Source organism: Pollicipes pollicipes, unplaced genomic scaffold (genome assembly GCF_011947565.3).
Source record: "Pollicipes pollicipes isolate AB1234 unplaced genomic scaffold, Ppol_2.1 Scaffold_6052;HRSCAF=7182_pilon_pilon_pilon, whole genome shotgun sequence".
Taxonomy (NCBI): Eukaryota; Metazoa; Arthropoda; class Thecostraca; order Pollicipedomorpha; family Pollicipedidae; genus Pollicipes; species Pollicipes pollicipes.
In genome coordinates, this window is record NW_023596805.1 from 20655096 (window position 1) to 20669083 (window position 13988).

General features: G+C 49.9%; 1 protein-coding gene across 1 annotated transcript; it reads left to right on the forward strand.

The window, feature by feature from the left end:
• Nucleotides 1-5754: 5754 nt before the first annotated feature.
• LOC119104880 (CD5 antigen-like) lies at nt 5755-13565 on the forward strand. The gene is made up of 6 exons (XM_037228614.1): nt 5755-6245; nt 7039-7214; nt 8322-8409; nt 10070-10189; nt 12468-12609; nt 13069-13565. The coding sequence occupies exons 1-6, from the start codon at nt 5771-5773 to the stop codon at nt 13250-13252; spliced, it is 1185 nt and encodes a 394-aa protein (XP_037084509.1). The 5' UTR covers nt 5755-5770; the 3' UTR covers nt 13253-13565.
• The last annotated feature ends 423 nt before the right edge of the window (nt 13566-13988 follow it).

The window sequence follows — 13988 nt, forward strand, 5'->3', positions numbered from 1 at the left end:
CCATTTTGTCATGACACGGATTGATATATTCACTTGCCACTTTATGTAATGCTGCTCATGCAACTTCTATTTCATATATGTCTAAAATGGCAACAAAAAGCGCCAAATGAAAACCACTTTTGCTTTTTTCTTGAAAACCACTTGTTACAGGACATGAGTACTCTAGTCATTGTTCCGCATGCGCCCCACATAAGCCGCACTACGTTCTGCAAAGAATACTTGCAGTGGGTGTTTGTGATAGGTCAAGCGTGTTGAGAAACCATGGGAGACTTTAACGTTTTTAGGGCATCGAAACTAAAAGAATAACATAGCTTTCAAAAAGGACCACGCTGCAACGGTTGGTCAGACACCAAGTCACCCATAATAAAGTCTCGTAGATTACACACAATTTTGAGAGGACGCACATTACCTTCTTCCAATGAAATCGGCCGATTTTCAAAGGATAATTGGAGTGTTGTTTCTTGGCAGGGCGATGTGATACGCCATCTAGATGGTTTGCCACCTGAGGGCGGAGGCCTCGCCATAGAGCCGACGCCAGGACCGTCGAGGAAGGCCGCCGAGACGCCAGCCCTTCAGCATCTTACGGAGAACCCACGAGACCGAGTCGATGACGACAGCGATGGCGATGACTTTGTGGATCCCCGTCACGTCAGACCGTCTGACCTGTCGGCGCCGGCAGTGGTCCCCAGCGTCAACGAGGTTAGCGGAAAAGCGTGGCCACCATCCCTGTCCCCCGCCCGGAGGGGCGGAAAGCCTGTCCACTTCGTGAGCGGTTGCGTGCGCTCGCTGGTCGAGCTCCGAAGATCGGAAGGGACAATCACTCGTACCAGCGGTATCTGGGACAGCGTCGTGCCGCAGCGCCGCACGGTCTACAGGACTGCATCGAGCAAAATCGAGCGCTGGGTCGCAGAACATGTCATGTCAGTTGATGTCATGGAACGGCAAGGTGGGTAGTTAAACAGACCACGCACCATAGAAATGTTCTCCTGCAAATAGTCTTCTCCCATTTCAGTGCTATGATCATTGCATGTTCCTCAGATGCCTTGTGGAAATATCTCAGTCTTTCAGTGAATGCCTCTACCTACAGGCCTAGGCTTAGTGGGGCTTTGCTGTCTGAGGCCTTTCTAGTCGTCTCAAATACAGAATTTGAAGTGATGGCACGCATTTAAGTCTAAATGTGTTGGGGAGGTGCGCAAGATATCTGGTGTTTACATACATTGAAGAATATAGGTGCTGCGCACGGAACCTACGCTTGTCTTCGGGCACCCAGCCGCTCCCTACATGCCTGTACCGGGAGCCGGCCCGGCTCAGACTGCTGCTGTGCGTATGGATGGGAGGGAATCCGATTTAACGTTGCGCAGTCTTCGTCTTCTTTATGGCTACGGAACCTGGGCTGGCTTGATGCGATGATGTGTGGTGATGTGTTTACCTGAGGACGAAAAACAGTACGCCGTGCTTGGCGCGGCCTCCTTTTTCGCAGCACAATTCATTTGTAAAGCTTGTGAATGTTGTGCTATTGTGTTTGTAAAAAGTCCTTTTTGGACGGAACGTGTTATGTCTGGTTTAGACGGAATACGTCTAAGCTGTCGTCTTCCGGTGTCCGCTAAGGTGTGTTCTATCGATCTCAGTAAACTCGCAAGACCTATAGAAACTAATGATCTCGTTCATATCACCGCCACTATTTGTAGGTCTTCGAGTGTTTGGCCGTGCACTATCTCATTTAAAGGCTAGGTCATGCAAAGAGTACAGCCGACGGGGTTCCGAGAAATGATAGGTGTCAGTTGACGTAGCGCAAGACCCGTCTGCTCCAATTCGGATCCCGTGCAGTGGGTATTCTCGTGGGATCATCCGGGATTCCGGTTCTACGTCGTTCTTTATACAACTTACGACATGGTGTAAACTAGAAATATAGGCATCCGTATAATTAACATGGTTTCAGATTGCTTTAAGAACGGATATCCAGGAATGCGTGCAATGACTAATAATTCTTAGTGGCCATAGATTCCCATCAGAGCTCTAGTTTCGCCAAATCTTCTGAAGAAAGCAGTGAGCACAGGATTGGCCAACTTGGGGTACGGTGAACATTATGAAGCTTGAATGCATTAAATGAATGCAATTGAGTCTAGATCGATTTCTAAACGCCCAATCTCCCCATTGTTCATCACATACCCAGTCTCTCTTTATGTGGATATCTTGGGTACATTGATAAGAGTGCAGTTATGTTCCTATGCCTTCACGTTTTCCTTCGGCATCTGAGGACTGTATAGCAAAGGGGAGTCAGAAATTGGGAATGAGTTGAAGATATTGCAGTTTCTAAGATCCTTGAAGGAGACCTGCATTCCGCGGGATTTCCTCAGCATGACGTCCTATTTTGTAGGGATCCACGTCTTTACGGCAGAGTAAGGTGGAGGTGAAAAAAGAAGAAGGGGGCGAGGTGTAAGCTGGTAGGCTCAGCTGCGATTTGTCCGCGGCCCGAGAAGTCGAGACTCTCAACGAAATGCGATCTTAAGCCCCTGGGCCACGTGGCGATTTTATGACCACGCCTCTGTTAACGCCAAAACGACTTACAAAAAGAGAATGCGTAGAAACAATAGCGAGATGCAAACGCAAAATATTTGCTGAAGATTTGCTGCATTTCCATTGCTTTCATCCAACATATGCTCGACAGTGTAGATTTTTCTGGCCTGAGCTTTCCTGCTCCAAAGCACCGTTTTTGTTGTTATGGAAAGCTAGTTGTAGAGCTACAGAAAATATAAATACGATACAAAATGATATTACGAATAAATTTCTTCCCGTCCGTGATATTTCGTAAGACAAAACATTTTTGCCAGAACATCAATAGCTGGGCCATTTCGGTCAGCACTCTTTCTAACACCACTGACAGCTGTTGCTAGGATACGCATGTATGAAAAAATATGCGTGCGCTAGACTTGAACAATTACCAAGACTTACTTGTTCTGATAATATTGTTCACCTTTACAAAGATTATTAAAAATCATCTTGAGTGGCAAGCCAGTTGGCAGGGTTGAGCTGCGACCGGCTGGCTGCAAAAAAATGAAAAATAAGACGAACATGGAATCAGACCCCATGTGACAATTATTGGTCCACCCCTGGCTACATGGATGTTATTGCGTCAATGAGGGTTCTTATGTTAATCCGGGGCCAACTGCACGGGTTAGAAGGCCTCCCGGGTCATGGACAAGAGCAATGTGATATGAGGTATCCCTCTAAGGGCCTTCGGATCGACCAGGGAATCCCGCCCCGCATCACCGCAATGGCAACCGGAAAACAGTCCGCGATTTGACGGAACGACCGCTCAGTCCTTGACCGGGAGGAATAATATGCCCTTAGTGTTCTACTCAAGGGGCCCCTCGCCCAGAAGGAAATAAGGGCTCTTCTTATTGTTGAAATAGTGGGTCGAAATTAGTTAAGAAACGAACTAGGCGTTCCATGTTTGCCTGAGAGAGTTTATTCTGTTGCAGAATCTCTTAGTGAAACAAATTACATCAAAAGATCCGAACATACCTGCAGGCAATCTCGAGAGCAAGGACAGCGATGGCCCGGGTTGCGGCTTCTGTAAAACCGAACGGCGCTGACCGCTGGAAGCGACACCAGGAGGCAGCCGCCGTGGTTAATCTGCCTGTTTAGCAGCTACAGCAACACGAAAAATAAACATTTCACCTTTACTCGTTAAGTTCCACCACCAGATTCCAGCACCGTTTCACGGTGCTGTAAGGGCCAATCAGATATTATCATCAATCTTAAAATCGCACAAGTGAGACACACACCCAGACTACCCTCCAAATTTTAGGATTTCATATCCTAGGGCGTTCAAATTTACTTTGTTCAGGAGTGTCCTCATTTTTGTCCGCTCGCTGGTCACATCCCAATGTGAGCCGCTGGGCCGACGCTGCGCGGCCTAAGAAGGCTGCAACGCCTGGCGTTTATATTTTTGTTGCTAAATTTACGTGTGCGCACGCTCAAAACTACGTCACATAACTTGTATCACTAATCGATTCTGACTGAATGTTGAACATTTTCAGAAAAGCATGGCTTTGCCATGTAAATGTATATTTTTACCTATTGTATGTAGGCAGCGGCGCAGCCAGCACGTTGCCAAAGGGTACCGGGTTGACAAAAGTCCTCCTGGTAGTGAGCCCCCCCCCCCCCAAATATTCCTGTCCACAGTGTACCTTTGCGGCATCCCTAACATGACTGTAAAACCCATATAAAAGACCTGACGAATGTTCTGAATTTCACCGGTTTAGAAAGAGTCCACTGAGCCATTGTAAATTAAGAGCGATTTGTTCCACACAGGGCTGTATTTTGGCAACGACTAACAATCTATTAACTTGGTACCGAGCATGGCATTGTGGCCTGTATTGTCATGGCGCAGCTGCAAACGCTGCTGCTCTTCGGCGTATCACAAGCCACCAATGATACGTGTGCTCCGCCAGTCACCAGCCGGTAACTGCATTGGGTCCGATGTACTCGGATTGGCCAATAACCGGCAGCCGTATTCTAGCGTATTTCAGGCTCCCCGCAAATCAAATCCCCCCCCCCCCCAAAAAAAAAAAATTCACTCGGCACCAAACCACACAAGTGCAATCACAGTGAGCGTCGCCGGTGTAATGTTGTACAGTAATCGTGGCATTCAAGAGCATGAAGATGCGTAGCCCCGCGGGTGCTGATGGATCCGTAGAGGGTCAGCGGTGGGTTCAGTTCCAGAAGCAGCATTCATTTTTCGTTTGGCTCTCTTTCGCACGCTTACATCGGCTCTTCTGTAGCATTTCGCAGGCATAAATACATTTATGCGATGCTCGTGCTATGCACAGTTCGGCCATTGCACATACATACACTCCACGTATTTAGCGACGGCCGCAGCCTGGCCGGAACCTGCGAGTCAACCGGGTGTGATGTGAACCGTGTCGCTTAGAAAACCCCTTCAAAACAAAAATGATTAAATTCCAACCACTTCTTCTGTGGCTCAGTGTTATTGGTTTTCATTGTATGTGTCAAAATATTTAACTAGAACAGTAGCCAATGCAGGGGCATTGTGGCATTTACCTGGCCCTTTGATTATCTGCACGCGGTCGCTGCGTCCCCACCCCACCCCACCCCCCCCCCCCCCCCCATCTGCACCTCTGATTGAGTTCCAACTTTGGTCCGAAAAGGGGAGCTTATGACGATTGTTCATATCGAGGCAATGGAAGGGTGCTATGCCATTCAGGGTCCCCACTACCGAACAGTGTGCATATCGAGCCAATGGAAGGGCGCTATGCTATTCAGGGTCCCCACTACCGAACAGTGTGCATATCGAGGCAACGGAGGGGTGGTATCCCATTCAGGGTCCCCACTACCGAACAGTGTGCGCTCTGACCCAATTCCAGCATGGGCCTGTTAAGCCGAACTGGGGTCCATGTACTACTTATTGGACCACTTCAGTTCAGCTGAGAGCTCCACCACGCGCGGACGCGAGCGCTGCCCGCTCCTCCCTGAGCCTTACGCTTCTGCCGGGGGTCGTCTGAAAACCTGCTCGGGCACGCTCCATCTTTTGGGGCCCGCAGCCGAGGGCCGTTCGTGATCACCCATGAGTCACTTGTCGTCCGACCCACGTCACCACCGTCACAGCGTCTGCATACCTGGGGTGAGGGCCATGAAGTCTCTCGGCCGTATCTTGCCGAACAGTAAACACTGCCGGCCGCACCTGGCATGAGCGTCGCGTCGCGTCCGGCCCCAGTTGTGCCACGTCCTCGGACCGTGCCGCACCATGTTGCTGCCGCTGCTGGTGACGCTGCTCCTCGGCCAGGCCTGGGCCGACCTGTCGCCCACCCCGGCCACGGGCGACACCTCGTTGGAACAGGTGCTCACGGAGCTGGCTACCTTCTACGAGTCCACTGTGAGAGCGGCCACGGCCGCGGCCCACCAGAGCATGACCCAAGACCTGGACCACATCAAGCAGACCCTGGCAGCCCTCGTCTTCCGGCTGGACTCCCTGCAAGAGGTCCAGAGCTCTGTCTCCTCGAGGCTGGACTCCCTGCAAGAGGTCCAGAGCTCTGTCTCCCCAAGGCTGGACTCGGTGCAAGAGGCCCAGGTCTCATTCTCCTCAAAGCTGAATTCCATGCAGAGCTCGGTGTCATCTCGGCTCGACGCTGTGCAGCAATCCGTCGCAGCGGTATCTTGCAGACCGGAGGCGTTATTGGACGGTTTGGTAAACATTCAAACTGCTGTCAACCGTCTGCCATGTAAGAGACATCGAGCGACTGTCTACATTCGTAATCGGCCACGTCAATTCCACTCACTGTCTCTGTTGAGCACAGGTATCTGACTTAAAGCTTATGTCAAGTAAACAAAACAAAATTGCTTAAGCATGACCGATTCTGTGCGAGATTTACTGAGGTAATATTTTCTTCCTTATGTCTACAAGACAGAACAACAGCAGCTTTCGTTCAAAAAACGGCCAAACAGGTCTCCATGGTTTTGTTAATTTTAAGATGAGCTGTAACGTTCTAGCAATGTAATATCAACAGCCCCACACTATAATCAATTCTAAAATACTGAGTGGTCCTAGTCCTTTCAACGTGAAGATCTTCACAAGCGTAACGCAGCGTTGCGAGCCGCTGGCAAGCACGACACATTGTGCAGCTCTTGTTCACGGGCACGGAAGATGCTACCACATGCAAAATGTCATGTTCCAGGGTTCAAATCCAAACCAGTGTCATACCCTGATTTTGAGTCTTTGGCGTTGAAATGAGTGCGCAAAATGTTTTGAGCACACACGCTTTTCACTATATATATGTTCCAGCTACGCTCCGGCAGACTTATTGTTGAACAGTTTCAGGTGCTGTGTCTGTTGGCAAGTGGTGAAGAATATCATGACACTTGGCGTAATTTTGTGGGGACCAAATCCACTGGTCACTGCCGTATCTGTTGCTGTTCTGTTGTACAACGCCCACTGCAGTCCAGCACTACCAAACTGTTTCGATGAAATCAAATGGACCTTTTTGCTGCCACTTCATGACTGCTTGCTTTTGCCAGGGAGGGTGCTGGGTGACGCGTGCGAGAACAACGCGGACTGCTTCAGGGCAGTACCTAGCTCAGAGTGTGGCAGCGACGGCACCTGCACGTGCACCGCCGGCTTTAGGCGGATCTCCAGAAGTGAGTGCCGAGCTCGTCTGCTGTCGGAGCCGTGCACGACCAACAGCGAGTGCCAGGTGAGCGAGCGTCACGTGTGGTGCTGGCGGTGGCGACCTGACCAAACGCCTTCCGTCGGCCCCTTTTGACAGAGTGGTTTTCAGATCAAGTGCTAGAAGTCATCATCATTGTTTCACTATGCAGTATAAGTGTTATACAGCCGTGAGAACAGGGGACATTTGGCAGCTAAGCAGACGATCTGAACTAACGATCTGTAAGCTGACGGTTTTTGTTGCGGTCTGCAGCAGGCAACATCCGTAGTAGTTGAAATCGTTCCCAAAATTGACCTGTTCAAACACGCCATGCGTTGCCACGTAGTCACCCTTGGTGCAGCGGGCGATGCTCTAAACATAGGATGCGTCTGCATTTTGTACTCCTCTGCTGGTTAGGTATTTCAAATGCGCTGAGTGTTTCCAGCATGTGTTTCCTGTGAAGGTTGACAGAACACCCAGAACAGCCCTTCCTTTACAGATTTTTAGATGTGACGATGTTCAATGGAGAGCCATGACACATGGTAAATGCGGGCCCTGGAAATGTACACATATCACGATTGACAGCATACGGTACCGGAAATAATGTTAGGTAAATGCTGAAGCATAATCAGTGGTAGCAAATCTAAACGATTTTCTACATACTGATGAGGCCATGCAAACCCGTCAATAATGGAAACACCACACAATAATGTGAATAGTGAATAGTGAAACGCTGAAATGTCCGCGAGCAAAAAAAAAGCAAAAATTATATCTTCTAACTGTTGGGACCGCCGACAATAGCATATTATCATACCGAGCTTGTGTACTACCAGACGTTCGAAGAATGTATATTATGACCGGAATGTCTTGGTCCGTCTGTTGGTAAATTATTTAATTATGTATCTGCTGATTTGTTGGTTGCATTCCTATCTGTATGGGCATGACTATCACCCAAGTGATTTTGTATGCGACCTAATGGTGGTGACAAATGGAGCGCGTGGAGATGAGATGACGCAAGCGACTCCGTCGGCCTCCCCAGCGTCTGCATGTCAAGCCCAATATCTGACACGTCCTGCCAGTTCGCTAGAAGTACGACCGTGTATAACAGCGTCACCCTCCCATGCCGCCGTTGAGTGCGTTGGCTAATCGTTGCAGGCTGCGACGGCACATTCGGTGTGCACGGACGGTGCCTGCGCCTGTGCGACAGGATACTGGAACCGAACTAACAACGAATGCCGGCCAGGTGAGAGCCCGACGACAACCCGCGCCACATCCACCACTGTGGGACGTGTCATAGCCCGACGACAACCCGCGTCACATCCACCACTGTGGGACCTGTCAGAGCCCGACGACAACCCGCGCCACATCCACCATTGTGGGACGTGTCAGAGCCCGACGACAACCCGCGCCACGTCCACCACTGTGGGACGTGTCAGAGCCCGACGACAACCCGCGCCACGTCCACCGCTGTGGGACGTGTCAGAGCCCGACGACAACCCACGCCGCATCCACCATTGTGGGACGTGTCAGAGCCCGACGACAACCCGCGCCACATCCACCACTGTGGAGCGTGTCAGAGCCCGACGCAACCCGCGCCACATCCACCACTGTGGGACGTGTCAGAGCCCGACGGCAACCCGCGCCACATCCACCACTGTGGAGCGTGTCATAGCCCGACGACAACCCGCGCCACATCCACCACTGTGGGGCGTGTCAAGAGTGCTGGGTGTCTCGCACGGCTCCGACCTCAATAAAATTTATTTAAGAACAGCATCAATGATCTCGCAAACGTAGGGACCAAAGGATGGCTGGTCGAACCATTCTGGAAGCGCAAACACTGCTCGCACAATGGATAGTGCAACAGTGAGCAGCATTTAACTCACTTTACTGAAAGATGTGTGCAAATCCGTATTCCACATTGCCGCAAGCGTTTCAGATGTGGTTGCACTACCTGTATCATCAGTGTCCAAGGTGGAGTTTGCACAAAATCTATGAAATTAAGTCCAGCCCTTGCCTCCAGAAACCATAGAATTATCTGCACCAGAATCAAAGTCTTATTCTATTTCCAGTGCGCGAAGCAAACAAATAATTTCAGGTGCTGACTGCTGTGGCACATACGGCACAAAACAGCACGAAACAAAACTTGGCACCTCGGACTAAATGTGCAAACCGGGTCTTACCTATTCGTGGCGTATACGCGACAGGTGAGAGCGCGGCGACAATCCGCGCCACATCCATCACTGTGGGGCGTGTCAGAGCCCAACGACAACCCGCGCCACATCCACCACTGTGGGGCGTGTCAGAGCCCCACGACAACCCACGCCACATCCACTACTGTTGAGTGTGTCAAGAGTGCTGGGTGTCTCGCACGGCTCCCTCAAGACAATTTCTTCAAGAACAGCATCAATGCTCTCGTAAACGTAGGGACCAAAGGATGACTGGTCGGATCATTCTGGAAGCGCAAACACTGCTGGCACCATGGATAGTGCAGCAGTGAGCAGCATTTAACTCACTTTACTGAAAGATGTGTGCAAATCCTTACTCCACATTGCCACAAGCATTTGAGATGTGGTTGCACTACCTGTGCCATCAGTGTCCAAGGCGGAGTTTGCACAAAACCTACGAAATTAATTCCAGCTCCTTGCCTCCAGAGGCCATGGAAATATCTAAACCAGGATTCCAGTCCTAAGCCAGTTTTAGGCTATTTCCAGTGCACAAAGCAAACAAATGACTTCTGGTGCTGCCTGCTATGGCGCATACAGCGTAAAACCGCGCGAAGCCAAATTTGGCACCTCGGACTTGACGCGCAAAGCCCAGTCTTACCTATCCGTGGCGTATACGCGAAACGTCATCGTTAAATCACGGTACTGAGAGACGCTGCGCTGACCCACATATCATTGCAGGTGTAAGCGCAGGCCAGACATGCACCTTCGACCAGGACTGCTCCACGCACCGCTCCAACTTCACGTGCAACTCGGGCATGTGCTCGGAACGCGTCTGCCCGGGCGTCGTGCGTGGAGGCTGTAAGTGGAAAAATATGTACGCAGTGTCGCGCCATGACGTACGTGTCTAATGGTAGACGTTACATTTGTAACGGAAGGGCAAATGTCTGCTCGTTCTTGAGGTAAGAATCTGAACGATGCGTGGGAACCCGGCCACTGTGTCTCCCCATGAGGGTAAGGCCAGGTCAGGTTCAAGGTTGGACTATCAGTAGCCCACACGAACGATGCTTTTTGTCTTCTATCACAATGTGCTTCTGACCAAATTATTTCTGTTAGGTGCAGCTGGGGGCAAAGGTATGCCAGACGCAAAACTGTCCTTTTAGGCTGACTTGGGGGTCAGCTGGAGTTCAACTTAAGTCAAATTTCTAAACTATCGAACTGGAAAATTAAATTGCTAACCGGATATGTGAATAGCACAATGCTTTTCTGCGGTAGGTAATTGTGTACTGTATATCTGCAAGACCTCAGCGTCGAATAGCTGTGGTATACATGGCCCCGTCGGCGTTTGACAATGCTGGTGTAACAAACTGAGAACAGACACATTTGTACATGAAATTGTACACCAGCAGCTTCAGAAACACAACACGGAGGTGGTTACACGCGTCGCACTCGTTCATCTAACCTCTACGATACTGGCAAAATAAATCATTGACTTTGGATGGCGCCATATGACCCGACATGTTTTCATGTGACCCATTGTGGCCCTATTTATCATTGTGTTCAGCGTACCTCTCGAATTCTGTGCCCCAAATGGCTTTAGAAAACTGCCTTTTTCTAGCTCAGCAAGTGTTTTACAGAAGACACCCATAGATGTAAGTCATGACCTGGACCAAGGCCATGCGCTCTGTGGTCATAGGATGGTTGTGCATGCGAGTTGGTACTCTTTTCCTCATCCACAAACACCATAACTACACAAAAACATGTACACGTTTTAAGCTAGCTCCCTTGGCTGCGCCCCTGGTGGTAGCTTATTTCTGTCAGATCATATTCATTATTCCGGGAAACTTCTCAACTTATTATTACCATCCCAAAACTTATTCGAAAAAGTTCCAAGTGGAAACCAATGGCCTCTGGCGTTCCAGAAGGATCCTTTTCGGCTTCACTGCTCTTCTCGATGTTCATAAGCGTTCTGCTGTGGGTCACTCAGTCCGGCTGCCTTCTGTATGCCGAAGATGTCCAAACCTTCCACCAATTTGTGTCACCATCTGACGTGCAATTCTGCAACTTGCCCTCGCTCGTACAAGAACATAGTCCGTTCGATGAGGATTAATGCGCAATTCTATCAAACGCAAATCGTCCATAATGACTCTTAGGCGCGCGCTAATCCAGACAGAGTACTTCATCACTGATACATCGATGACACATTTGGAGAAACTCATGACCTTTGTGTCCCTCGCAGGCCTCGCGTGCAGTTTTTCACCTTGATGGTATTAATTGCAATTCGGCAACCTGGTGATCAGAAAACCTTACATCGACTGCAATAGACAATAGCGTAGGGCGTTCGACAGCAGTTGTTTAGTGACAAGGGCAGCGGATGACGGAGTGAACATGTACGGTGCCCTGTTTTTGTGCGCCTGTGGACTCCAGCGAGACTTCCTATCTGCATAAAATACTTCCTTTGTGCCAAAAGCCTGCAAAACTTCCTCATGCGTGCGTGAGTGTGCGTGCGTGCGTGCGTGTGTGTGCGCGCGAAATACCCCCCCCCCCCCCCCCCACCTCCCCCACCCAAGCGAACATAACGTCGTCGTTTGGACCCAACAGCCAATGAGCGCCCTCCCACTGCTTCTTAAGGCTGGAAAAAGTATTGACGCTCGCACAGCACTTGACTTTCTTTCTTCGTAACCACATACTTCATTTCTAGAACAGATGATTTGAAATAGGGAATCAGGCCGAAGACCTATCCAGGTTTTCAATGGACTTCACGCCGATTACACATCTGCTGTGCTGCACTCGATGACTGACTACTGCTACTAAGGGTCGACACGTTCACAACGGATTCCGTGATTCCGTCATTCTGTGAAAGCGCGTGGACCGTGGGGTGTTGTGCTTTCAACACTCGCGCCGCGGTTCGCGTGGCGTTTGCGTTAAAGATTTGGTACCGTGCAGTTTGCGAGTGAGGCCCTTTTCCAACGACACATTGTGAATCGCTCACAAGCCCCCGCTAACTCATGAAAGCTCTTCGAGGGCTGACGCCAATGATCGGTACGACGCGTGCACATTTGTGTTCCCTGAATATGTGTCTATATTTGTATTTTATTTGTATTTTCCCTGAATATGTGTCTATATTATTATGTTTCAGATGAGTACCGGCTGGCTGGAGGTGATTACTGTGCGCAAGGCCGGGTCGAACTCAGACCCGTCGGCGGCACTTGGGGCTATGTCTGTGACGACTCGTGGGAAAATGTGGACGCGTCAGTTGCCTGCCGGACACTAGGATTTAGGTGCGTATTTTAGGTCCCTGTGGTTTTTTAACTCCCGGCACGACACGGACCTCTTTTCCTTTTCGCAACATCATACGCTGCATTTAATGTCCACCGCCATTAAGCGTATGAAACTCTCATTTCGATCGCCCTGGCAAACAACGACGCCGGTGGGGTTACTCCCATGCGTGCAACTATCACCAAATTTTGTGAAGCATTGATACGGTAGTAGAAACTTGCTCCTATGTAATTTCAATGAACTGCAAGATGCTTAGCGTGGATTTCATGTCATGTTCAACAGCGTGCTGAACGAGTAGTAAACTACCCACATTTATGAGCTGACCAGAGCTAGAAACAATACATTAACTAGTCATGTATTCAGACGTTCCATACACTACAACTGTGAGATACGCAACTTAGGTAATGCATTTCGTAATCGCGAGAACTTCTGGAATAAAAGACCACTAATGTTTTTTTCAGCGCTGGGAGAGCACACTGCTGCTCCGCGTACGGTGCCGGAGGACCTGAAAACTTCTACATGGATGACGTCAATTGCAGTGGCTCCGAGAGCCACCTGAAGAATTGTCCTCACAACACCGTGGATAACTGCCACCGAGGAGAGGTGGCGGCGGTCACCTGCAGTGGTCCCCAGCAGAACGCCTGAGCCTGAGGCTACAGACTGGGGACTACAACGGCCAGCCTGGCGTTTGCTCGGAATCAACAAAACATAAGATGTCTCACACCCATGTGACAGAAACTGCTGCATCCGGCAGCGAGCCTGATATCCATCCACAGTTTTAGAGAGTGGTAATGGCTTTGGCTCACTTCGGCATCTTTTCAGGCCGCTGGGAGACTCAGATCGGGTGCAACGATAGACATATAGAAGAGGCGAAATACAAGGCTATCCCAATCTCAGACCTGAACAGAACTCGAGCCTACAAACAGCCTGCGATTGTCAAAGTCCTTGGCGAATATACATCCCAAATCACAAAGGTGTAGGCAGGTGACATGCTGCCCATTTTCCGAAGGCACATCCAACTCACATCGTTATATATTGCTCTAATACTGTCCCCGAAACGGCCCTTGCCAAAACGCATGATTCATGTCAAATTGTCATTGTGGCTCCGAAGACGTGAGACACATCACAAAAATCGTGATGTTTCGTTGCAGAAAATGCCTGCATCTTGCGATGAAAGAAAAAGGCTACAGCATTGATAACGACAAAAGCAGTCGCATTCATCTGCACCGTGCTGTTTGCGAAGGACGGCGACGCAGTGGTGGCTGAACAACGGCAAATTTTGCCGTCTATGTGAGGCTGCGTTTTTGCGCTGCTGCTGACAAGACATGCTTAGCGTCACGTTGGCAGCTCAACAGTCACTGGATGACGTCATCACAGTCCG

Excerpts from the sequence above, each read along its gene's own strand:
- LOC119104880 (XM_037228614.1), top strand. The coding sequence starts at position 5,771 with ATGTTGCTGCCGCTGCTGGTGACGCTGCTCCTCGGCCAGGCCTGGGCC. Across the intron at positions 6,246-7,038 it reads TGCTGTCAACCGTCTGCCAT|GGAGGGTGCTGGGTGACGCG; the intron begins GTAAGAGACATC and ends TGCTTTTGCCAG. Across the intron at positions 12,610-13,068 it reads TGCCGGACACTAGGATTTAG|CGCTGGGAGAGCACACTGCT; the intron begins GTGCGTATTTTA and ends TGTTTTTTTCAG.